At 41.9% G+C, this 24,205-nt stretch overlaps 1 protein-coding gene across 3 annotated transcripts in view; it reads right to left on the reverse strand.

Moving 5' to 3' along the window:
* Positions 1 to 24,205, reverse strand: part of LOC125888058 (serine/threonine-protein kinase BRSK2) — a 197,902-nt gene that overhangs the window by 61,266 nt on the left and 112,431 nt on the right. For all 3 annotated transcript variants that reach the window (XM_049575235.1, XM_049575236.1, XM_049575234.1), the window contains exon 2: positions 21,464 to 21,558. In XM_049575235.1, coding sequence (XP_049431192.1) covers positions 21,464 to 21,558 — 95 coding nt within the window. The remainder of the gene's footprint in view (positions 1 to 21,463; positions 21,559 to 24,205) is intronic.

A 24,205-nucleotide genomic window follows, 5' to 3' on the forward strand; every position in this document is an offset into this window, starting at 1 on the left:
GTGGAATGAAGTCGAAGCTCTGATCTGCCAGCCAACTCTGTTTTTGTTAAACTGCCACAAAGCTGTATGCTTGACCGCGCGTAAAATCAGGTTCCTCCCCCTTAATTATGCTCTCGCATTGTTTTTCATTTCAGAACAGCTTGTATTCGTGATTACTGTCAGCTCAGGTAGGCGCTGCACCCTATCTTGACACACGTTTGATGATTAGTTTCTGCCCAAATAGCAGCATCCCTATCTCCAGTCTTTATCGAGTGTGTGATAAAAACCTGCTGAATTTGCTTACATTCAGTCACTGAAGAGAAAAATGCAACACGGTGCAACTGGTGTTGGGGCTGCAGCCAAGAAATAGTCATGGGAAAATATAAAGCTAATAAAGCTAGGCACACAGGTTGTCTAGAAAGGGTAAAGCGGTAAATGCGTAATTAGCATTAGCATAGAGTATCAGTGGGAGTAACGGCTAGGCTAATCAGGGGTAATCCAGAGACTAATGAGCGCTATCAGCAGCGGTACACCAGTGCCACTTTCTCACCTGAGGCTAAGGTGTGTTGTTAAGAATGGGCCCATGGTGGCTAGCTATAGCTAGCTGGCAGCAGGACTCCCTGCAGAGAGACTAATGCTACCCAGGACTCAGGGAGAGATGAGCTGTCGAAACGCTACAGAGCCAGCAGCTGGCTTCCTAAGCTTCCTCTAAGCGCCTCCTTTTAGTTAATTGAAATAAGAGAAATGAGGCTTAATGTGAAGACTTAACTGTACAACCGCCTGCTTATTGCAAGATTAGCTGTTGATTAACACACTAATGTAAATCTGTGGAGCAACCCTTTCTCTTTTCACGCATTATACAGTACAACAGTTTCATTAAATAGCCCACAATTCATGATCAGTCAAAATACATTTTAAACTTGCATCCATCTGCAGGTGAAAGGCAAATGAGACAGGTAGAGCAACAACAACAGAAATCCTGCACACATAGTGACTAACTGTTCGCTTACTCCTTATCAAAGCCTCAAACACACATACACACATCTAACACCTCCATAACTTCATGCTCGTGTAAATGCCAGGTGGTCATCCTCTTTCCTGGCTCCTGCGCATGGCTCCACACTCTCTCATTAAGTTTCACATCTGTGAGTGTGGACAGTTCTCTCCATATCTCCGTGGCACTTCATTAAGCCTTTATTAGCAGGCACTTGGACACCTTTCACCGCAACACACAAACACAAGCACGCGAGCAGATGGACGGGTGGTCAGATGAACACACACCTTCTCTTTTCATCTCTCCGTGTGTTCAGCACTTCAGTGTAAAGCCAATTTGCTCAATTTTTCGAAAACCAAACAGTGTTACAAGAGGAAGAACAGGATGAAAAAAACAGCTCATCAGAAAGCAGAGGTCGAACAAGATCCCGAGGAGTGACACTAATCCAAATTAGCTATTTGACGGGGAGATAATTTGTCTTGTAAAGTACGGCAGTGATCGGTGTGGAGTGGACATCATTAGCGGAAGACATCAGAACAGGAGCCTGCTGGTGGACGCGCTGATTGGCAACGCTTTGACCCACAGGGTTTCCTATCAGTGTTGTACTCGGCCACACTAAATGGATCAATATGTTGGAACTACAGTGGAGATCCCTGCTGGTGCTGATGACTACAAGTGATATGGTTGCAAGGAAAACATGACATCTTACTACCAGGCTCCAAGAAACACATTCTTACCCTTCAAATTAGAAGCTAGAGCACCATTTTCTTCACCCTGGAGTTTAATTTCGATGTTGTTGTGTTTGAAACTACGTCTGATATGATTTATTACTTGTAATTATGGTGTAATTTGTAGGTGCAGATGGCATTTTATAACAGAAAGGGGAAACTATGCATGAGAAGGGCACTGGGAAGACTGGAGCAACGTAGACAAATGAGGCAAAGCAGCCACTGGTGCTCGCACGTGTCACTTCAAATTCAAAGGATGAGAGCTAGTTTAGCATAGTTCCATCAGCTCGCTATTGATTCTTTAAATTACAGCCCTGGATCTGAATGGCTGAATGGACGAGCAAACAAATGACTGGCGACATCAATAGTTTTCATCACTGTGGCTAAGAGTCCAGTGATAGGAGACAGAGGATCACAGACAGCCAGGCAACAACAAAGACGCAAAGAGATTAGATTCGTGTCACACATGTCACAGAGCAACCGAACAGAGAAGCCATCCCAAAAACCTCAGAGGGGAAAATATTGGATCACAGGCTCTGTCATCTCTCACTCTCCACTTATTGCATCTCGCTCTCTTCCTCCCGCCTTCCCCTCTTTCTCTCTCATGCGCACAGAAGGAAAACACAGACATTTCTGTCACCTCCCCCAGGCGAGCGAGTGAATGGTCCCTTGATACTGAGATCTGAGGATCAAAGTCAACAGGGCAGCCATGTGTGTAAGATGAAAAAAAAAAAAAATAAATAAAAAAAAGCGGGTGGCTATGCTAACAGTGCGTGCAAGAGCTTCTGGATGGAGGGAAAAACAAAAGAGAGATAGAGGAAGGATGAGTGAATGCGGGTGAGATGAAGATGTAATTCTCTGCAATGGAGAAGACTAAAAGAGAAATGTAGAGGAGACAGACAGTAAGAGAGCACAGTGGCAGTGCCAGCACAAACCCCTGAGTCTTGCAGCCTCTTTTGTTGCCAATTAACACAACACAGGGAAAGGATAACCTTTTTAGCAGCGCCGTGCACCAAACAGCCTATGCAGAGTGAAATGAGAATAGGTAAGGCGATGAGGGGGCAATGTCAGGAGCTGCAAGCATGTGACAATCAAGGCAATGAGAGGATATTCCACCGACATGCCTTTACTTCATCTGATGGACCAAATATCTACAGCAGTTGATTTACTTGTACCATATTGCTAGATGTTTCAAAAGCGTTTGATTAAGTGTATCACAACATTTTGTAGTGTAAATTCCTGAAATATGGTTCTAAGACTCACCTTATTTATGGTTACCAAATTATGTTTCCAACAGAAAATAATTTGTTTGATAATCTGTGGCCAAACACTCTCACCATACCCTTTATCATCTCTTAAAGGGATACTTAGCAGTTTTTACACCAGCTTTGTATCATAACAGTATGCGTAAATGAACTATCTGTAAACTTTCCTCCATCTTACCAGCGCCCAGACCTCCCTGCTCATCTCTCAGCTCATATCATTACTGTCACTGGCTCTAGGGCTGTTGCTCAAACTACAGACTGTACTTTTTTTCATTTGCCTTCCACCATGCTCAAAAATAAAGACTACAGAAGCAGATTGAGAGAGAGAGATCCACCCCTCTCACTCTCAGATCAAATTGTAAAACTAGGCAGCGCTGATCAAATATGAACCAAGATTCTGTTACTATATTGGCTGTTTCTAACTTAAAATGTCTTCAGAAACATATTTTAGTGCACTGTTTGGTTGTAATGTGAGAATTTGTGAACAGGAAGTGGGTGCCTTACTGTTTTCTGTACTGTAAAAATGGAGGCTGAAAAAACTGAGATCAAACTGTAAAGCTCAGCAGTGTTGATCAAATACAGACCAAGATTATGTTAATGTGATGCCTATTTCTAACCTAAAATGTCTTCAGAGACACATTTTAGTGCACTAATTGGCTGTAATATGAGAATTTGTGAACAGTACTGTGCCTTACTGTTTCCTGTACTGTGAAAATAAAGGGTGAAAAAACTGAGATCAAACTGTAAAACTAAGCAGTGCTAATCAAATATGAACCAAGATTCTGTTACCGTGATGCCTATTTCTCGACTATGGTGTTTTCAGAAACATATTTTAGGTTACTGTTTAACTGTAATATGAGATCATTTGTTACCAGCCGCCATATTGTTTCCTGTGTCAAAACGACCAAGCTCACATTAAGTCACCCACCACCAGTATTGTGCATTCTAGTAGTTGTAGGTCTTTTACCTCCTGAGCAAAATTGCACAAGTATTTGCATCGTTCTACTGCATACACACCCTAGTTTTATGAAATAAAAACATCTCTCCAGCAGTGAAATACTTTTTTAACTTACTACATACAACTACATGTGGGTGTGCATTTTCTATAACCCTTGATAAAATTTTCTTCTTCCAAAATCACGTTCGAATCCCAAACCGGTGATATGCTTGCACCTTATCTCCTTTATTTAAGAAACTTCAGCTGGTCATGATTTATGATATTACTCTTTTTCCAAATATGATCTATTCATAAATTCACTCTAACTCAACCAGACATCCATGTAAACCTAATATTTCTCAACATTGCAGTAGCAGAGGTGAACTTTCAATAGGTTATAGTGGTCTAAACTCTTTTCGTCATTTGGTAAGTTTTTGTTTTTCTGAAAAGTCCTACAGAACATGATTAACTTAACTTTTTTAATATTATAATCTTGATTTAAGTCATCATAAATAAGCCCTTTTCAGGCTTGTTTTCTACATCTCATTTGCTTGATTTGAACTTCAGCAAATATCTCAATACGGAATTGCAGGGAGGGTAAAATAGAGAAATCCTATCTGTTAACATATGGGTGAAGAAGGTGTAAGGTATGGATGGGGTAACGACTGGAGAGAAGGAGACGTGGGTCCAACTGTCAGTGAGCAGAAGGGGAGGAGACAGCGCAGCTTGACGACTGGCTTGCAGACAAAACCAGTCAGCTCGTCGCCCATTCATACTGGTGACATGTGGACATATTAACGCATGATGCACACACACTGTACACACACGCCACTGATCGCGGCAAGCCACAAGCCACCTCCATCCATCCATATGTTGGTCAGTGAGCCAGTGGGGCAGAATCTGTGTTTCCTGCCAGGAACAGAGGGTCGCCAAGCTGGTGTGTATGTATGCATGTGTGTATCTTTGCATACTTGCTTACACATGCATGTAAATGTTTAGGCGTTACGGGGTTCTAGAGTGATGCATGTCCGTCTTTGTAACCAGGAAGGATGGACATCAGATTCAAGGGCAAATGCACACACACAACACATTGGTCACATCGGTCACAAAGAGCCAACTCTATCCAACAGTGTGTCTTCATGTGCTCTTCCTGTGTTTGGCATGGCCACTACCTTCAAGATGATATTAACATGTGTTCCTGGGAGAACCTGCTTATCCAAAATTGGTTTATAAATTGACAGAGAGGGCTTGGAGTGATGGATTTAACAGTATTTGGTGATGGAACATGCGCGCTAGGTAGTCGTGTTATCTCCCATGACTGTGCTAGTCCTGCTGAAAGCAAAAGAAAACACAAAATAAAATCATATTTGTATAAATCTATTCCAGTCAAAGTCGTTGAACTGCAAAAAAGTAATCTCTCTCTTACTTTCATCCTTCTGTTTATCGCTTTTCCATCCACCCTGTGGACCTCACTAATACACATACACATGCACGCAAACACACATGGATACACAGTCGGCGCAGCAGGTTTTTCTGATAATCACTGTATCAGTCATCCTTTGTGAAGCGGAGGTAAACTCCCTACACGGGGGAGTTTGATCAATGCCAGAGACATGTAAATCGATCTGGACATAGTCTCTGCTTGCTAGCTTGCTAGTCCTTATCCTTTATTCATCTCCCTCCCTTTCAAATCTTCCTCATTACTCCTTCCCACCCAAGACCAATTCTGACACTCCTCCTCCTCTTCCTCCATCTCTCCTGTCCTTCATTTATTCTCTGCTTCTCCCATTCTGTGTCTCTAATCATGTCTATGATGTGTGCCTGTGTTGCTGACAGATCCATCAGGCTGCCACTTAGACCAATGGCAGGCCACATCATTTCACACTAACAGATATGTCCCTGGATAACCTTGGTCATAATAGAGTCTAATGGCAGAGGTCCTCCACACCCTGGGGTCAAAGTGTATAATCATGAACCTCTCAAACAAACTGCACGGGCTGATAGGTGGGATGGGATGGGATAGGCTGGGGAAGAGGGTGAAAGGTGTGTGTTTGTGTGTATAGCAGCATGTGAACGGCCGTGCATGTGTTTGCGCAGAATGAGTGATTTATCAGTGACAGGCAGGCAGCGGATCCCTTTGGCAGCCGTGTTTCTGTGTCGGCCGTCTGAAGTGTCTTTTTGTCAACTCGTCCATTCCGTCACTTGCTCCCAAAGCGAGAGATATTTCATACAAGAGGATTGGTAAGGTGACCTTGGATTGTGTGGCGATGTGAAATGTGGATTAATGAACTGGTTTTCGGAGACAAAAGAGAGAGCACAGAACTGGATGTAATGATTAGATCTGAAGGTCGTCTATATCAGTTATAAGAAAGTGTAAATCTAATAACCTACAGTCGCCTACATTTGCATGTGAGGTAGATGGAATTGTTTCCAAAGTGCAGCACAGGAAGATAAAATTGGATCCTCTTAGGACGCTAGAGAAAATTGTATTAAATGCCATCTGCTGCCTTATCTTGCACAAAAAATGTCTTTTCCAGTTTTGCTGCCAAACTTAAATTAAAATACCTATGATGTAAATTTGGCTGATTAAATGTACCAGTCTATTTGACTGTTACTGAAAAAGACCAGCGCACTACTTTAAGACTAAAATGTGATGTGCATTGTAAAAAACTTTGTCAAGCATCACTTTATGGAAATACTGACCTGTGAAGTAAACAGAAAGCACAGTTGTACAGCAGTGTTGTAGTCACCTAAAGTTATGACTGATACTAGAGTGTGTCAAGACTGAGATGAGACCAAGACTTTCAGGAACTGAGACCAAGATCAGACCAGTGTGAGTCCCACACTGCATGACACACATAGGATAAAATGTGGTACAAGCAAATCACAGGCACTTCTCAAATTGATTAGGAAGATCCACATTCAAATAAAAACACCCACAGAAAACAGGCAGAGATCTCTCTTCATTTGTACACTTGAAAACACTTGAAGACTATGAGAAATGTCTTGATAAAATAATCAAAAGGCATTGCAGAGTTTAATTTTATTCATGAGAATCCTTCTTTGTATTCTATGGGCACACTAACGTAAACACTAAGGAGCTGAAATCAACTTAGCCATCTATTTTTAACACTTTTGCCTTTTTTGCACAGGCAATTAAGTGATGTCTCCACAGATGTATTTTTGACCAGTCATGAAATTAGAGCTGCCAAGATTGATCTATTAATAGAATAGTCAATAGGAAAAACATTAATTGCCAATTATTTTGATACTCGATTAAGCGTTTCAGTCATTTTTCAAGCAAAAATGTCAAACATTTGCTGGATTTGATTTCTTAAATGTGAGAATTTGTTGGTTTTCTTTGTCATTTATGACAGTAAATGAAAGAGTTTCCAGGTTTTAGACTGCTGGTTGGAGAAAAAGGCAATCTCAAGATGTCACTTTGGGCTCTGGTAAAATTGTAAAGAGCATTTTTCACAATTTTTTGACATTTTATGGATGAAACGATTGATCACTTGTAAAAATAGTCAGGAGACAAATCGATCATAATAATGATGCTGCCCTACTTGAAATAAAATCTGGAGTCCACTTTATCGGAGTCTGAGACAAGACTGAGACCTTCAGAAAGTGGTCTCCACATCAATGTTGAGAGTTTTACAAAACTGTTGAAAAGTTCTGTCACAAGATTGATTGGGTGTCTACAGATAGAAGTTAAATGTAAGACTCTTATATATGTGTGTATGTCTGTGACACACATGTGCAAGTTCTCTTTCCAAGTAAACCCACTGATGTCAGTCCAAAATAAACAGTAAGCATAAATTATAACAATTGGGTGAGTTTAATTTTAATGTTAAAAGAAAACAAAATCTCATGGCTGTCATAAATGCTATTTATTACTGCAATTCCTCAGTCTGTCCAATGATTGTGAATAGTCATTGAGTCTGTCAGGCTGGAGACATTTTCGCAGTAATGTGACCGAAAATATTCATATTAAGAAAACTTAATTTAAGACATTCTAACACTTTTTGAGGACCTGTAGACACCCTGTGTGTCAACTTAAACAAAGAAAATGAGTAATGAATGAGTCATGAGGCTATTTAGTGCAATAATTCATGCGAACAGAACTGATTATTTAACAGTGATTGCCTTACTCAACTAATTATCTCCACATATGAATACGTGGCCTATTCATTGACACACGAGCCTGGTCGATGGTTAGCTGTGCAGAGGCGTCGATACCGGACAGACAAGAGGTCAGCAGGTAAGACTGGTCAACTGAACAAAACCCAAATTGGCTTGAAACTTTGTAAATAAGTTCAGCTCTAGCTCTAATAATGTAATCAGGGAGTTCTTTTAGCTTCCACACTTGTTAATTAGCTGTTACACTGAGCGTGAGTCTTTGACACATAAAAGGCACACTCACGTGCTCTAATGATACTGTGTACGCATACTAATTTACCCTAATAATGGCAAACCATATGTGCAAAAGCATACTGTGCCTGTATGTATTTACATGCGTGTGTTTGTGTTTTGTGGGCATGTACAGTGTGTGAGTGAGGAGGGAGGGAAAGAGAGAGAGCGTGTTCTTGAGAGTGTGTTAGCACAACAGAGTCATTAGCAAGCAACCCCCACAGGGATGTAGATGAAGGAGCTGATGAAGTTAAAAGTGTCTTGCTTTAGATGCTCAACACATTGACCGCAAAAAGCCCAAATATACATCAGAATCTGTCCCAAACTCATTAACACTGCCAAGTCGGAGCTAATTTCCCTGTTTATTTACAACAGCTAAAAGTGGTATATTTATTCCTGCTCCACAAATGAATGTAGCCTGTGCGTAATGTTCAAGCCTTCTGGAAGCTTGTTAACAGCACAATCAAGAGATAAAGAAATGTGTTGAATGCAGGTAAATTACATGGGTGGAACTCTAGTTCTGTGAGTATATGTATAGCCCTCTGCCATAACCATTTACAAAGCACAGCTGTCTTTGACCCAGGCAGGATATAAGTACAGTATAAGTATTTACCTCAGTAGTAGTAGTGAGGTGAGGTGACACTTTCAGTAATCATTTCTTTCATTGTAAAGTAAGATCTTCATACAAAATAACTTATTAATGTGACATACAATGGCATAACAAAACACACAGTCACTGTTATATCCTTTAAAGGAACAGTGTATAGGATTTAGCGGCGTCTAGCAGTGATTTGCAGATTGCAAGAATTCCTTCAGTGTCCATTGTTTAGGAGGTTTTTACCAGAAGCCAAATTATCCACAGAGAGATTTTCTCCTCTCCAAAACAAATGGACTTGGTGATTAAAACCGGTATAAACACGAAATAAAGCAGTTTCACGTTACAAATCAGTGTTTCTCGGATGTAGCTCAGCTGGTTACAGACGGGCCACCAGCCCAGCACTTGCTATTGTGTGCACTTAAGACCCAGACATTCAGGGAGCTTTTACCAGGTACTGAATTACAAGCAGAGATCTCCTCCTTTCCAAAACAAACACACCCCGTGATTTAAACTGGTAAAAACACTGACTACAGCAGCTTTGCGTTAAAAAATGTGTTTTTCCAACGCAGTTTGCCAACTAAAAGGTTGCTAACTACAGTGGACGATGCAAAAATGCAAAAGGCCCTGTCTATAGCCAGTGTTTGGTTTGTCCGTTCTGGGCTACTGAGGAAACATGGCAGCGCAACATGGCGGACTCCATGGACAAAGACCCCATGTAGATATAAAAGGCTTATTCTAAGGCAATCAGGAAAGAAGGAAAACACAATGTTTCTTATTTTCAGGTGATAATACACTAACAAAAACATACTTATTATATTCCATTCCTGCCAATATGAGCCCCTAAATCCTACACACTGGATCTTTAAGTTTTGCAGACGTAAGACGTACGATTGGTATTTGTTTACTTTGGTATCTGTAAATTCCAGTTGACAAATGAAATGAATACTTTTAGGGCATCACTGTCAAGCGTGTGCTTGGCTCATAACTATAAATGCCTCCAGTTTGGGAGAGAATTCAATCTCCTGCGTAGTCTGTGAGTGTGTGAAAGTGGGCCAGTAAGGAGCATTGTTGACAGTGCTCTTTGTGGCAAGCTTGTCCACAAGCTGTGATTCACCCTGCAACCCTGCCTGTCTGATGTGAGACTATTACCGACCAGATCCTGCAGTGAGAGCACAGACAGAACCTTAAGGGCAGCTGTCTGTGTGTGAGAGTGTGTGTGTGTCTTTGTTGACTCTGAGCAACTAGACAATGGCCACGGAGCTGTCATTCATGGTGCCATTTAGGGTATGTGTAACTTACGCACGCACACTCACACAAACACACAAACAAACTGAATGTATATACAGTGACAGTTAGAATAATGACATGGTATCTGAATAATCATATCACAGCACAGCTGTTGCCAGTGAGATGACAGTTGTCACAAACTGTGACATACTTCATTGTCCATCAGTTAAAGTATCGCAAAGCTCTGGCATAGTGCCACATGCCACACACGCACATAACACACATCAAATATTTTTGTGCTTTTACACAATCCCACAGAACTGTACCAACAAAGCTATTTTGTATGTATCTCTGCATCAATGTTAATGAAGACAAGGGCAACGTGCCGCAGGTTCACAACTCACAGGCCAATATACAGCAGAAAAAATATGTGCACAAACACATATTGATAGGTAACATGTTGAGATGTAGGGCATCAGGGACGCTTGGGTTTTTAAATGGAAGCAACATGATATAAAAACAGATGACAAGGATAGATTTGGAAGTAAAAATTGAGTACAGTTTCCCTCTCAAGGGAACATGATGTACCTATTCAATTATCAGTCCCTACCGAAACAAGACAAATGAAAGATGATCTCAATACGCAGTGGCTGAGGGAAAACACACAAAATACACTTCAGTGGGTCCACAGGCGATATAAAGAGGTTCGCAATCCCAGCGCAAAACAAAGAAATAAACAGACAGAAAAAAAGAGAACTAAACTTTGAAAGGGAACTTTGCTGATCTCCCCATGAAAGCATCACTCCACTTAAGGGTAAAAGAACTGGATAAAATGTGCCCTTCGCTCACAAAGCAAAAGCAGAAAACCAAAAGCAACACCAAAGCAACAACAAATAAGAAGGCAAACAGAGTTTTCTCATCTATCTGACAACGCAGCGGCTTCTGCCTTTGAAGAGGAGAAACAAATGCCATCGGTTTAGACATCTGTCTGTCTCCTGTCGAGCTCAATGGGGGATCCCGCTACATCTTGTGTTCTGCTACCCTCCATTTCATTATTTTGTCTGCACTCCATCTCTGTTTTATCTCGATAAGACATATGAGAGGTAAAATCAGTCAAACAACCCTGCGTGTGTTTGATGAGCTTTGTCACCGCAGTGAGCAGCAGCACTAACGGTTTTACACGTCTCTCTCCAGGATGTGTTAGATCGCAAACTAGCAGGCAGAACTGTGTATAACTCAATGTTTGGAGTCTTCAGTCGATGGTATTTAGCATGAAACATAATGTGACACAGGTAGGGCTGGAAGCCGACGTTTCCTCACAATCCCCAAACATCTTGTGCCCTGTAGGTAAAATCTATTCCCCATTTCCTTTTCAGCAGAGCCTCATCGACACTCAGTACAGACTGGGGGAAAAAAGGGTATAAATTGATTTGGGAGTAGTGATTGGGAACCAAATTAGGATGTAGAACACTGCGTGACCTTCATATTGACTAATTACAGACAAAGGGCTTTGTGAGGTTCGGGGGGAATTCCATATTATTATTTAGGTTTCTAAAGAATGCTATATAGATTAAAAGAGACGGAGAGAAAAAAATGATATGACAATAGAAATAGTGATTGTTGATGCTCTTTTTCCAGGTCTAAGTCAGTACTATACCACAAATATACTGTACTGACTTTCTGATGGCCTTATTCGATTATGTAACCATAATCTACATAAAAATGTCTACATTTGATTGAACCCAAATCGAAGATATGCAATAATACTTTTTTATTGCCAAATCTCAAACTCAACAGACAGAGACGAGCGAAAGAAGCAGCAGAGAAACAGAGTTGCTAATTCTGCAGTCTTTGTGTGCAGTCAGCTTGCTAAGATCAAACTGTGTGCGAAGCCCTGGCTTCTGGCTCAGCACCATATAAAGCTGATGGATCAACGCGCAGGGGCACAACATATGAAACCCATTTATTTCAAGGGGATGTCTGCCTTGTCTCCGCAGCAGCACAGATATGTGCACACATGGACGCACGCAAACACGTACAGTATATGCACACAACACCGAGTTAAACGTGTGCGCGTTGGAGGCATTTTGAGATCCAACCCACTCGCGGCACAACAGAGACGGGAGAGAATGGCCAATCCATAATCATTAGAAGGGGAAGAGTAGAGATGGCGGAGAAAGAAAGCTACAGTGCTGTCAGTGAGGTGTCAGGATAACAAGATTAGACCTTGTATGATTCATCTGTGGCCGTGGCATTCTGCTCCTCACCCGCCTACCACAATCCCTGTCGGGTGGTGTACTCAACCTTTATACCCTGCTTTTCTCTGCCTTTTTAGTCCTAAATTTTAGATGCTTTGTACTAAAACTTTGACACCTTTGTGTCATACAGTTATCTCAAATGCAGTCTCAGAAGGTATCGACTGATATGTTATTTCAGGGCTGAGTATTAGTAACCAAGGAGGCTGATAACCGATATTTGGAACCAATATGTTTGTGTTTTGTATATTGTATTTAGATTGCATAAACTGGCTTAGCAGCCAGCAGAGTTTTCCCACTAGTGACAAATGTGATGCTGACTCATATGAATGGCTCCATCAGTGGGTATTATTAGTGATCAAGTGTGTTTAACTTCAGTAATATCTGCTGCCTTACATTTGACACCCAGCTCCGCTTGCTGAATGGAGCAGCTCCTATGTCTGTCCTCGTCTGTGGCACAGTAGTCTTCAGCGTTGGTAGACTGTTTCCGTTACCAAAGTAAAGAGTGGAAAAAGTAGCCTAGTTAATGACTGATGCCATCTATCTGACCCAAATGTTGCATTCATAATAACTGTAGCCAGTTAACAGTGTGTGGATTATTTTAATAATAAAATATTATCTTTTTCTTCCTAGTTCTCATCACACAGGTGTCTCAGGTTATTTTGAGCTGCAGTGATGGAATCAGACTATAAAATATCAACACTATCACTGTAGACTAAAGTAAACTTTGCATTTAGTGTTGTAAACCATCTCTTCGTTTGGTAGAAGCTCTGTTTTAAAACCATGGAAATAGAGCCCTGAAACAATGAAATGATTCTACTGACCTAGGCTACTCTCTTTCACCTGAGACTCTGGGCTTTCATCCTTAGATACTTTTTTCTTCAGTGATCCGATTGGTCAGAGGTCGTGTTGACAGGCTGTGATCCAATACTCTGAAGTTAACCTGCTCTGGGGCGGTTAGCTGTTCAGCATAAGTTACCATGGTGATTTAACCTGGTAAAAAGAGAACCAGCTTTGTAGTACTGAAAACCCAGAGTTACCCAGAGACCCTGAGGTTACCTTGCTAAATTCAAATCCTGCCTCTGGTGTGGCTAGCAGGTTATTGGGTAGACTTTGTCTTCCATGCGCTGGTCTTTGCAGCTAAACAGATTTAGTTTACCTGCATATGAATGCAGATACATTTTTAAAAAAGCAAGTATAAATCTTAATCGTCCTTAGATGATAGCTGTTGGGTTCCAAGATTGCATTTCAGCCAATGTGTCCCAGCTCTTTTGTCAACAGAAGTAGAGCTCTTCTGATACCAAAAGTCTTGTTGCTCAAATGTTATAGCTGCATTACTTTAATTCCAGAGAAGAGGCAGTTCTTCCTCATTAATGGGCAGGTAATCACATTCAAACTGTACCAATATGAGCGAGTTAATGAGAAAAAAAGTACTGATTCTTATCCTTACATTTCAGGCCATCTTAGGTAATGCAGCTGTCTACCCTGGCTGTAGTGCTGCCTGGTTGTTCTCAGCTCTTACATGCGGTGTCCTTAGCGCTTCAATTATTTGCTTCAGGGGGCAATTATACTGCTGGCTTCTCCATCTCCAAACTTTCTTTCTCTCTCTCTCTCTCTCTCTCTCACGCACACATTTTTCTCATCTGAAATGTTATGACTGACATCAAGGACAGAGTCAGCAAACCACAAGTAACCTCACCACGCTAAAAAACCTCCATCAAAAACAGTGTAGCTGCGTAGCGATATCTACTTCACAAGACATCCATACAAAGTGCTCTTACTTCACGTTCACCATCCTTTCTAACCCTCCCCACACACACACTCTCTTCCCTCCCCTCTATCTCCCTTCATCCTGCACTTCATGCCTCCTCTCCCTCTCTTCCTTTCTCTCTCTGGGCTTGGGGACAGTAGAGTGACTTTGAAGTTGTGCTGCTTCAGGAGGAGAGAGAGTCACTCTGGCTAATTAGTTGTCCTTATCCCAACAGCAGCAGCAGCAGCAGCAGCAGCCGCCGCCGCCACCAGCTCACTGGCTCAGAGGGAGAAACAGAGCAAGCATCAACAGCAACTACCGACTGCTGCATGCTAAAGATACCCTTCTCCCTCTGCTAGTTGTTAGTGCTAGCGGCTAGCGACAATTTAACTCACCCCGAGACTAAACTGCGGATTAGTGAAGTTGCTCCACTCAGCATAATGATAGGTAATATGGTATGAAATATGGTACAGAAAATCCTCTGCTCCCAGGGAAAGCTTGTCAGACCATAGTTGGCTGCAGTGGCGAGATTCTACCCCCATTTATTCCCACCGTGGCGTAGTCATCAACATGACCATCAGTTTTACAGTGTAGGTGCTTGGAAGCATTGCAATAACAGACTGACAACATGCACAGGGGAATTTCACTATGCTCCTTAGGCCATGAGGAAATGTGTAAGTTTTAGTCATGCACAAGTGCAGCAGAAAAACAGAATCAGATAAGCACCTAATGAAAGTAGCTACATAAGCATTGCAAACAGCACTACAAAGGTGAGTTAATTACTTGCAGGTTGCGTTCAAATTAGCAAAACGTGTTAACCTGCTTCATTAGTAGCACTTTTTTGGGTCAGATTTGCAATCTTGTTTTTATTGATAAAAAAAGGTATTTGTCAGTTTGACCTGGGGCCAGATGCAAAAACAATGTGTACTTTGGCACAAAAAGCATGTGTACACCTTTTCCCACATGAACTGTATAGTAAATGTAAATGGACTGCATTTGTATAGAACTTTTCTAGTCTTCTCACCACTCAAGATGCTTTTACGCTACATGTCACATTCACACACACAGTCACAGGGGTGACTACCATGCATGGTGGCACCTGCTACCCAGTAAACATTCACACACACCGATGGAAAAGCCATCAGGAGCAGTTTGGGGGTCAGTATCTTGCCCAGGGACATGCGGATTGGAGGAGCTGGGGATCAAACTGCTGAGATTCCAATTAGTGGATGACCCACTCTACCTCTGAGCCACAGTCGCCCGTAAAGGAACAATGTGTGGTGAGAATGTGTCCACCTAACGCATTCTTCAGACCAAGCATACACCTGGTTATGGCTGCAATAGCCACAGGTGATATGATAAGGAGGTGATTAACTATGAGTTGAACGACGGATAACATTTTTAGGTTGTTTGCCAACTTGCAGGCTTCACAGCGTTCTGTAAAATGTAAAAAAGTACATTTTGAATGATTCACAAGCTATTCATTTCATCATTATTTGTATTTACATTCATCTCCCAGTGAGTGATTGTTTAATTCTATCTTGTGAAGTACTTTGTGAAGTCAGTTACAACATGAACATTAGTGAAGAATCATTGATCACCCTTCCCATGTTTAATAATTATGATGACTGCGACTTCATCGTGATGATGGTTTGCAGAAACGTGTCATGAATTAGTGCTACAAACGCTACAAATTGCCACAGCTGCGCGTAATGACAGCTACTCTGGCACTGCTGAGGAACCTCGCTGATGCGACACAGTTGGTGAAATTGCCCTTTGTTTATCATATTTCTCAGAGAGGTCTAATGAATGGTGGAGGGTCATACGTATCAATATGCTAACTGTTGTTTGAAAGCGTTTTTACAACCATTTATGGGGAACTGCGGATGTGGAAAAAAGGCTTGTGCATGTGCAAGCAGTGCCACAATGATGAATTAGGTGTATGCGTGGCTTTAAAATAAGAAAAAAAGAATGCATATTTCTGTCATAGTGTGCACACACAATTTCAGTCATGAATCTCCACAGATTTTTATGCATCTGGCCTCTGGTATAGTGCAGCTGCTTGTATGCAGACGTTTAACATTTTGGCTTCTTTTTTTGTCCAGTGAGAAAAAAAAGTTTTTGTAGAAGCACATGTTTGTATTTCTAAAAGTGAAGTACTGAGAAGAATGACTGTTTTGGCACTGGTGCCAACATTCTCACATTGTATCTGTACAAATATGGACATTTTTCAAATCATTCTCAGCTCTACTTATCACGATTTCTCAAACTCATGTTTTATTTCCAAGAACTCTTGTGACACCAGCAATTACAGAGTTGTCACATTGTTGCATGAATGTGATTTGTGTTCATTTCTGTATTCTATTTTCAAGAGCGCGCAGGCAGCTTTTACTGGAAGTGTGCAAAAAGAGAAAAAGTATCTTCAGTACATTGTTTAAATCTCACTGTTTGTTTGTGATTACTCAATGCTTGGCCATATCATACGTGCTGGATGTCACATCAATAGTTCAAGACCAAAACAAGCTCACTCCTGACAGGAAATATGAGTAGAGATGCGGTGTACCTACTAAGGTGTCTGTGTTATCTTGTCTCAGCAGGGCTTCTCCCAGCATGTCCATCTCTTTCTCCTGAGCCTTGCTTTCTTTTGCCCTCCCTGCCTCTTTCCCTCTCAAGCCCACAGCCCCACGGCACAGAGACATGGCAGCGAGCGAGAGAGAGGGCTGGCTGAGTTTCAGAAACATTAACCACTCCCGAGAGACACATACACACACACATTCACACATACAGTGTTGGTTCTGGGCTTTTCTTCGTATCGGATCGCCACGCTCCATTCTGTTTGGCCTCAGTGCCAATGACTGCTGACATACTGTCATATGTGCACATACTGTGTATTCTCTTTCTGTCTGTTCCTCTCTCATCATTTGAAACATGACGGGCAGCCACTTCCCACTGACGGGAGACTCTTATCACTATTCAGCTAACTCCATTGTTAGGTTTTCTGCTTAGGAGAAAAAAAAATTGGGATGCATTTGCTCTTTGAAGTAGTCAAGGCTCATTCCCTGGTAACAAACTGACATAAAGTTCACAGATGAATTCATTATCCAAGACAATTCAATGTCTTTCTGGTCCGTAGTGCCACAGCCTGTGGGGCTATGGACTAAAGAGTTCAACATTAGTTATACAAAGTTCAACACAGTGAGTGGAGGAAAGACCTCTCTGCCAGATATTCTGAGACAATTAATTCAACCCGTCTCCTCATCTCCACAGACCCCCTGACACCCAAGGCCGGTCGGGGGAAGGACAGACGAAGAGGGATGACGTGCGTCATGGAGGATGCGTTCGTGTACATACATATGAATATATGTGTGTGTGTCTGCATGACACATGTACGCACATTCTTATGAACTCTTGTGTGCGTGTACACGGCCTGTATGTGTGTATCAGTGTGTATCCGCATGCATATATGTGTGCCTTCAGCATTGCTGCACACACACGCACACACACACACACCTGTCCAGGAGAGTCAGATTCTCCCCTAATGGCACCACGGGGACCCAAGACATTAGCATATTAAAAGGTGACATTTCATAGTCTGAGTCTTGCGGTAGAGTGCAGCCCGATCACTCTGACAGTCTGACAGCCACACAGGCAGGCTGGAGAACAGACATACAAGACTGTGGAGTGCAACACAATGGGGATATGGGAGAGTGGCTGGGTTTCTGAAACACATATCCAGCCACTGTGATCTGAGACTGATGTTATGTTTAGGGTGTCCTGAAATTATAGGAAACTTTACTAGTGACTTTGTCAACAGTGTGGTCAAACGGGACATACCTCATACTACATGTGCAAAGTACATTGACACACAGGCATTGGATTATAACTGAGACCTTAAGCTGCTTTAGGTCAGAGGCCAGTAAACAAATCAATACACACATTCTTTATTAACACACAGAGATACTGACCCAAAATAATACTGCATAATTACAGTGCTGTTGATCAATCAGATTTCTGAATTTTATCTGTGTTACATGGGGATGACAAAAAGCACAAGCACATTTCCAAACAAGAATTGCTCATAATGCACACACACACTAGCTACAACAAGCAGAGACATATTCATCCATGTGATCCAAAACTCAAAATACAGTTTGAAAGAATTATTTACATGTGAACAATTGGAGGTGTAGCCCGTACATCAATCTGAATCAACATATCGATTCAATGACTAATGATCCACTGTTATCGATGCATTGATATACACTGCCATCTTTATTGTACGCCTTTGTTTTGAAATGGCAGGTCTCTGTGAATTTTTCCATCCAAGCACACCTTCTTCCTAAATTTTCAAATAGTGCTGGCAACTGAATGTGAGGCAGATAATCATGAGCAGCCAAGAACAAGACAACAAGGATATTTAATGATATCGTCTCATATTGATCCAAGGCCCCTGAGTTGAACTGAAATTGTATCATGGCAGACTTCGTCATATCTGTAAACATCTCATTATTGTCTGGGGCTGCCCTGTAATAGTCACCAAATGTTAGTCGACAAGAGGGCATTAGTCGGCAAGATTCCATTGGTCGCTTAGCCACAGAAAAACAAACAAATGTGAAACTCTATTAGGAGCAGAGCCTTGTCAAAATAAATCAAAAACCTATATGACCAGACCATGTGGGAATTTAATTTGAACAGACAGACACAGCATGTGACCACGCCCAGCTGTCAGACAGGAGTCACAGTACAAACCAATCACAGAGAACAGACATCTTTCCCTCCTTCTGTAAATATTCAGTCTGATAAATACGGAAAAGTTGATCATGTTAGTGCAGGGCTACCCAGAGCTTTACATCTGCCCCACAGACGATAGGCCTGCACACTTATAAACAGTGCCTGGAAGAAGATCAGCTCTGCACTCAGGATTTCAGGTAAATAGGCTATACAGCGCTTGTTAAGGCGGCATGTGTACAGCCCCTAATTCACAGGGCTGGTACCTACAGTTATCACAAGGACTAGCTAAAAACATGTCGAGCAGGAAATCCAACGTGTGGGATCATTTTGAGATGGTGAAGGACAAACCCAAGGTGATATTTAAACTCTCTAATCATTCGCCGACTACAAACATGACGCATCATCTGAAACATGTCAGTAGCTACATGCCCATTAGCCACTTAGCACAATCATTACTGCTTTGCCAACAGCATCATTAACAGGCGGCTCGCTCAGTGTGTGACGTGCACTTGTAGATAAAATATAGGCCTATATTAATGAAGGTTCATTAGTATGGTTTTGTATTTCTCTGTAGCACAGTGTTAACAATGTTACTGGTACTATTCCTTCTCAGACATTGAACTCAAACCCTTGTGTTGCCCCGCCCAAAATCTATAATTTAATGATCAAATTAACATCGTAAACATGCTGGCGACTAGTTGACTAATGGCCGTAAATGACGACTACTGGTCAACTAGGATTATTCTTAGTCAGGGTCAGCCCTATTACTGTCCAAAAAATTACTATAATACTGTATTGTGATAAAACTTGTGATTACACCCCTAGAAATGATAGTGATAAATTATTGGCATTCATTCCCAAACTTACAACACATGCATTAAAAGTGTCTCTTTAAGAGGAACACAGTTGCTCCTGGTTCCCACATTATCCAATCCCTACATGCTGCTGGTACACACACACACACATACACACACCAGGGGCCAACAGTTGAGAGAAGAGTGACAATGGCTGAGTTCAGTAATTGGCTCTGAACTGCAGCATCAGCAAAAGCCTTGGTCCTGTCGGAAACCTGTCAGTGTTCGGCATCTGTTACTATCATTTTCCTCCGCAGGACAGCACAATGTGAAACACCTGGGTTGGGACATTATCCCGCTACCTTCCTCTCTGCTGTCACACGTTACAACGGTTCCGGCAACTACTTCTGCTACAACTAATAATACTTCTGTCAGCGCTGAGGCAAACCGAAATGACCCGTCTCTCCCTCATGAAAATATTAGACTGCACGTTGAGCCGAATACGAGATAGAAAGAGCGCAGGGTTGGGAGCAAGACAGCAATGTGTGAGAAAAAGTCGGGTAGACAGTGACACAGCAAGAAGCTGATTAATACCGACTGTTTATCAAACAGCAATATTCGAGCACAGAGAGCTTTTCATCTAAAGCCTAATGATGCTGCCGCAGAAGTGATGCAAAACGGAGGGATTTTCCATTTGCAGATAACCTGTACCGTGAGCAAACCCATCCTGCTTCCTGCTTTCCAGCTCATAAGCAAACAATTACAGTAGGCGCTCCTCTCTGCGTGTGTCCCGTGAAAGACAATTTTCAGGTTGTAGCATCTTGTCGTCCTCTATCTTCCCGCTCTCTTTGCTTTCTTTACAACTATTCCATCAACACAAGGGCCAATTTTGCAGCATGCCAATTTTGCGTGGGCACTGAATAGAGCTGCCCAGCAGGGGCCCTGGGACGTAATAAGAAAAAAAAAAAAAATCCCTACTGTATCCTTCAAAACGAGGCTGTGCGGGTAACAGCGACATTACAAATAAGAGCGTTTCGCCCAGACGATTTTGAAGCATTTTGGAGTGAGGGTAAAGTAATTATAGCTGCAGAAACCTGCTTCATTGTTGTGTTTCCACGAGGTTCCTCGGAGGCTCTGACTCCTGGCAGGGGAGCAAAACAGCCGACTGCCTCAGTTTGAAAAGGCTGAAAATCAGCAGCTTCAAAAGACCTGCTATCACTAACTCAGCCAATGATCCACCCTTCATGAGGCTTATTATGCTATAAATCGCTAATATTCAAACATTTTTGCAAGCTCAGCCATTGATTTATGTAAAAATTTCAAACCCACTCAAGCACTCCAGTCTTTCTAATTTTGATTTTTGAAATGCTGGCTGGCAGTTGGCCCAGACTTTATGTGTCAAAGAGGTGGCTCTCTCAGGGACATCACTATTCAGTTACAGTCCAAGTAGTGTTGCTTCAGTCAGCCTGGCTGCTGCATATTAAGATTTTAGGGAGCGAGAGAGGAGTGATGTTCATCAAAGACTCTGGCCACAGTTAAACAGGGACAATGTGGTTGTCAGAAACTGGACAAACAATAACCTTTCTTACCTTTACATACACAAACATGGAGTTGTCTCACTAGTACTGGCCTTCTTTACAGACATAAAAGGAAATACTTGTGCAAAACAAAACAAAACAAAAAACAGTACATCTTCAGAGGAAAAACAAACATGTTTGCAGAGTGAAAAATTGACCTCAAAAATCTTAACTGTAAATCTGAACCCCACTGGAAGAACCGAAAGTTGTGAGCTTACCTTCATTAGTACTGACTCACTGAGTTTCTCACGGTTGACAATCTTTATGGCGACTTTCTGGCATGTTACACAGTGGATTCCCAGCTTGACCAACCCTGCAAAAACAAACAGGAAACACACACTTAGATGTCCGTGCTTAGGACTGATTGCAAGCTGACGTGTGATCAGATGACGCCAGGAAAACACCGCATAATGTGTTCCTCGTGTGCACATTACACAAGGACATTCAGAATAGACTGCTGAATTAAAATGATGTGTGAAGCAAAGTAATGTTTTTGTTTTTGGCTTACCGCTAATGTGCATTGACCAGACTGATGTATAATGGCTCGTGACCTCATGTACAGAATGCTGATAATGACTGAAGTGTAGACAGTTCCTTACAGAATCTGCCCTCTGGGGTTTATTTGAGTCATAAAAGCAGTAACTGAGTGGGCCATTTGTGTTATTGATTCCTATAATGTACTAAACTGCTGTGACGCAGTCGTGTTGAGTTCACTGGAACAGACAATAAAAGGTTGCGGTAACAAACAGAGCCAAAGGTCAGCTGTTGAATGGGACTCATTATTGGCCAAAGCTCAAAAAATGACAAGAATGAAGCAACAAACTGTAGGAGAGCAAATCAGGATGTTACATTTCAACAACCACATTGAAAGTGTTACCTTTTACTTCATAGCACAAACACATCGATGCATGGGGAGAGATCTGAGTGTTTGATCCACCATCCCCAGTCTGCTCTACTGGGATTCACACAAACCTTCTACATTGGCATTAGCGTCGAAATCAAAACCCACACATCAAAAATCCTGTGATTCGCCACAGAACCACAAAAGCATTTCCTCTGCTTTGCCTCAGCGAGTGTCCCCAGGTATCCTTAGTTAAATGATCAGCCACAAACAATGTAGAAAACAAGCGGGGATACCCCAATGAGTGTACAGTTACAGTGGAACAAAGTGGTGTGTATTTGATACGAGGGAGCCATGATGACAGCACCAATCCATTTTCTGCCAGGGACCACAGAGCTGCACACACATTAGAAAGATGTTTGCATCAGATAGATTAAACTGAAACAAACACACACCCATACACAAACAAATGTCGCCTCTCTATTATTGATTTCCCCAATGGCCCTGTGGTGCTGCGGGGATTTGGAGACTACAAAGATAATTTTTAACTTGGTAAAGTACAGCATCTGAGCTCTCTAATGGCTGGCACGCAGAATTTACAGGAACACCGAAGCGGAATAATTTGAGGGCTTTGATTTCTTGCCACTCTCATGCTGGCAGAGATAAAGATGGTGGGATTACGTTAATAGGTGTTACTATAGTGTCCCCGAGACAGAAATGGTGCAGTTACTAAAAGAAGCATGTTGATGCAGAAAGGAAACGTCATCAAACTGCATCAAACTGGTAGGCTGAGATGAACCAGACTTACGTGGGCTTTCTAGCTCGCTCTCCCACTGTGTCTCACACAGTTTGATTTCTATATGAACCAGCAGAAGAGGAGAGTCAATGGGCTTTGAGGGAACGTGGGGATGCAGACACAAGTCTTCTGACAACACAGAAACGACGGAGATGGAGGAAGTGAGGCAGCAGTGGGAGATTAAGAAGGAGGAAGAGAGGAAAGGTAAATAGAAAAAGAGCGTGCGAAAGATGAAAAGTGAAAAAGATTGAGAATCAGGGATAGCACATTATTCAAATGGCAGGCCACAGATAATTAAGCAATGATGGAGAGCATTGCGTGGGAGTGAGGCTCTGGCTTGGGAGATGAGGGGCCGCGGGGGCCGAGAGTGGAGACACATGTAGGAGAGAAGAGGCGTGAGAGAGAAAGAAAGAGAAAAACAGAGTGACAGAGTGCAGGGCAGAGAGATAGGGAGGAAGCAAATTCTAAAAAGAGGAAGACAAAAGACGTAGATAGATTTAGAAAAGGGGATGAAGCAGCTGAGCAGGAGGGGGGGACGACAGACAAACCCATTAGCCCTGTGATGGTAATCATATGTTAATGGCTGCTATAGAGAAGCTCATAAGTCATGATAAACACATTAAAGAGAAAATATCTGCCTGCAAACACGTGAAAAGTAAACTGGATTATTTGCCTCTCTAGCCATCTTCCTCGAATGTCTGTGTTTTTGTGAGCTGAGGGCGCATTAGCAAGAGGGAAATGTGCATGGGAAGACAGCAGCACATTACGATTTTACAACCATTTTGTGCGCGGGTTGAAATGAACTCTCACAAGGAAGTTCAGTACATAATACAAAGGGACGAGAAACATAAGTATCTTTCATACCACACACATAAAGATCAAGACTTCAAACAACAATACAACTAATTGTAACGGCAAAACATAATCAATTTACAAGCTCGAATCACACAGTGTGACATGTTTAGTCACTAAGGGTGAAACAACCGCAAGGAAATGTTGACTCCAGGAGATCAGGAGTCCCTAAAAAATACTGAAATTATATTTCAAACCCACCTGAAGAATATCAGGCCAGAGAAGAGAGGATAATGTGCAACACGTCCTCAAAATTGCAAAAATTAAAGTTTCAATAGGGCCTGCTGACGTGAGGCTACACAGTGCAACTCTCAAGTAATAAATCTGTTAATGTCAGTTTACACAAAATACTAATAATATCATTTATTTGGTAGCACTTCCACTATCTTGGTTGGGCATGTTAGCATAACATTTGCTAATCAGCACCAAACAGTAGGTACAGCTGAGGCTGATGAAAATGCTGCTGGTTCT

The sequence above is a fragment of the Epinephelus fuscoguttatus genome, linkage group LG4 (assembly GCF_011397635.1).
Source record: "Epinephelus fuscoguttatus linkage group LG4, E.fuscoguttatus.final_Chr_v1".
NCBI lineage: Eukaryota > Metazoa > Chordata > Actinopteri > Perciformes > Serranidae > Epinephelus > Epinephelus fuscoguttatus.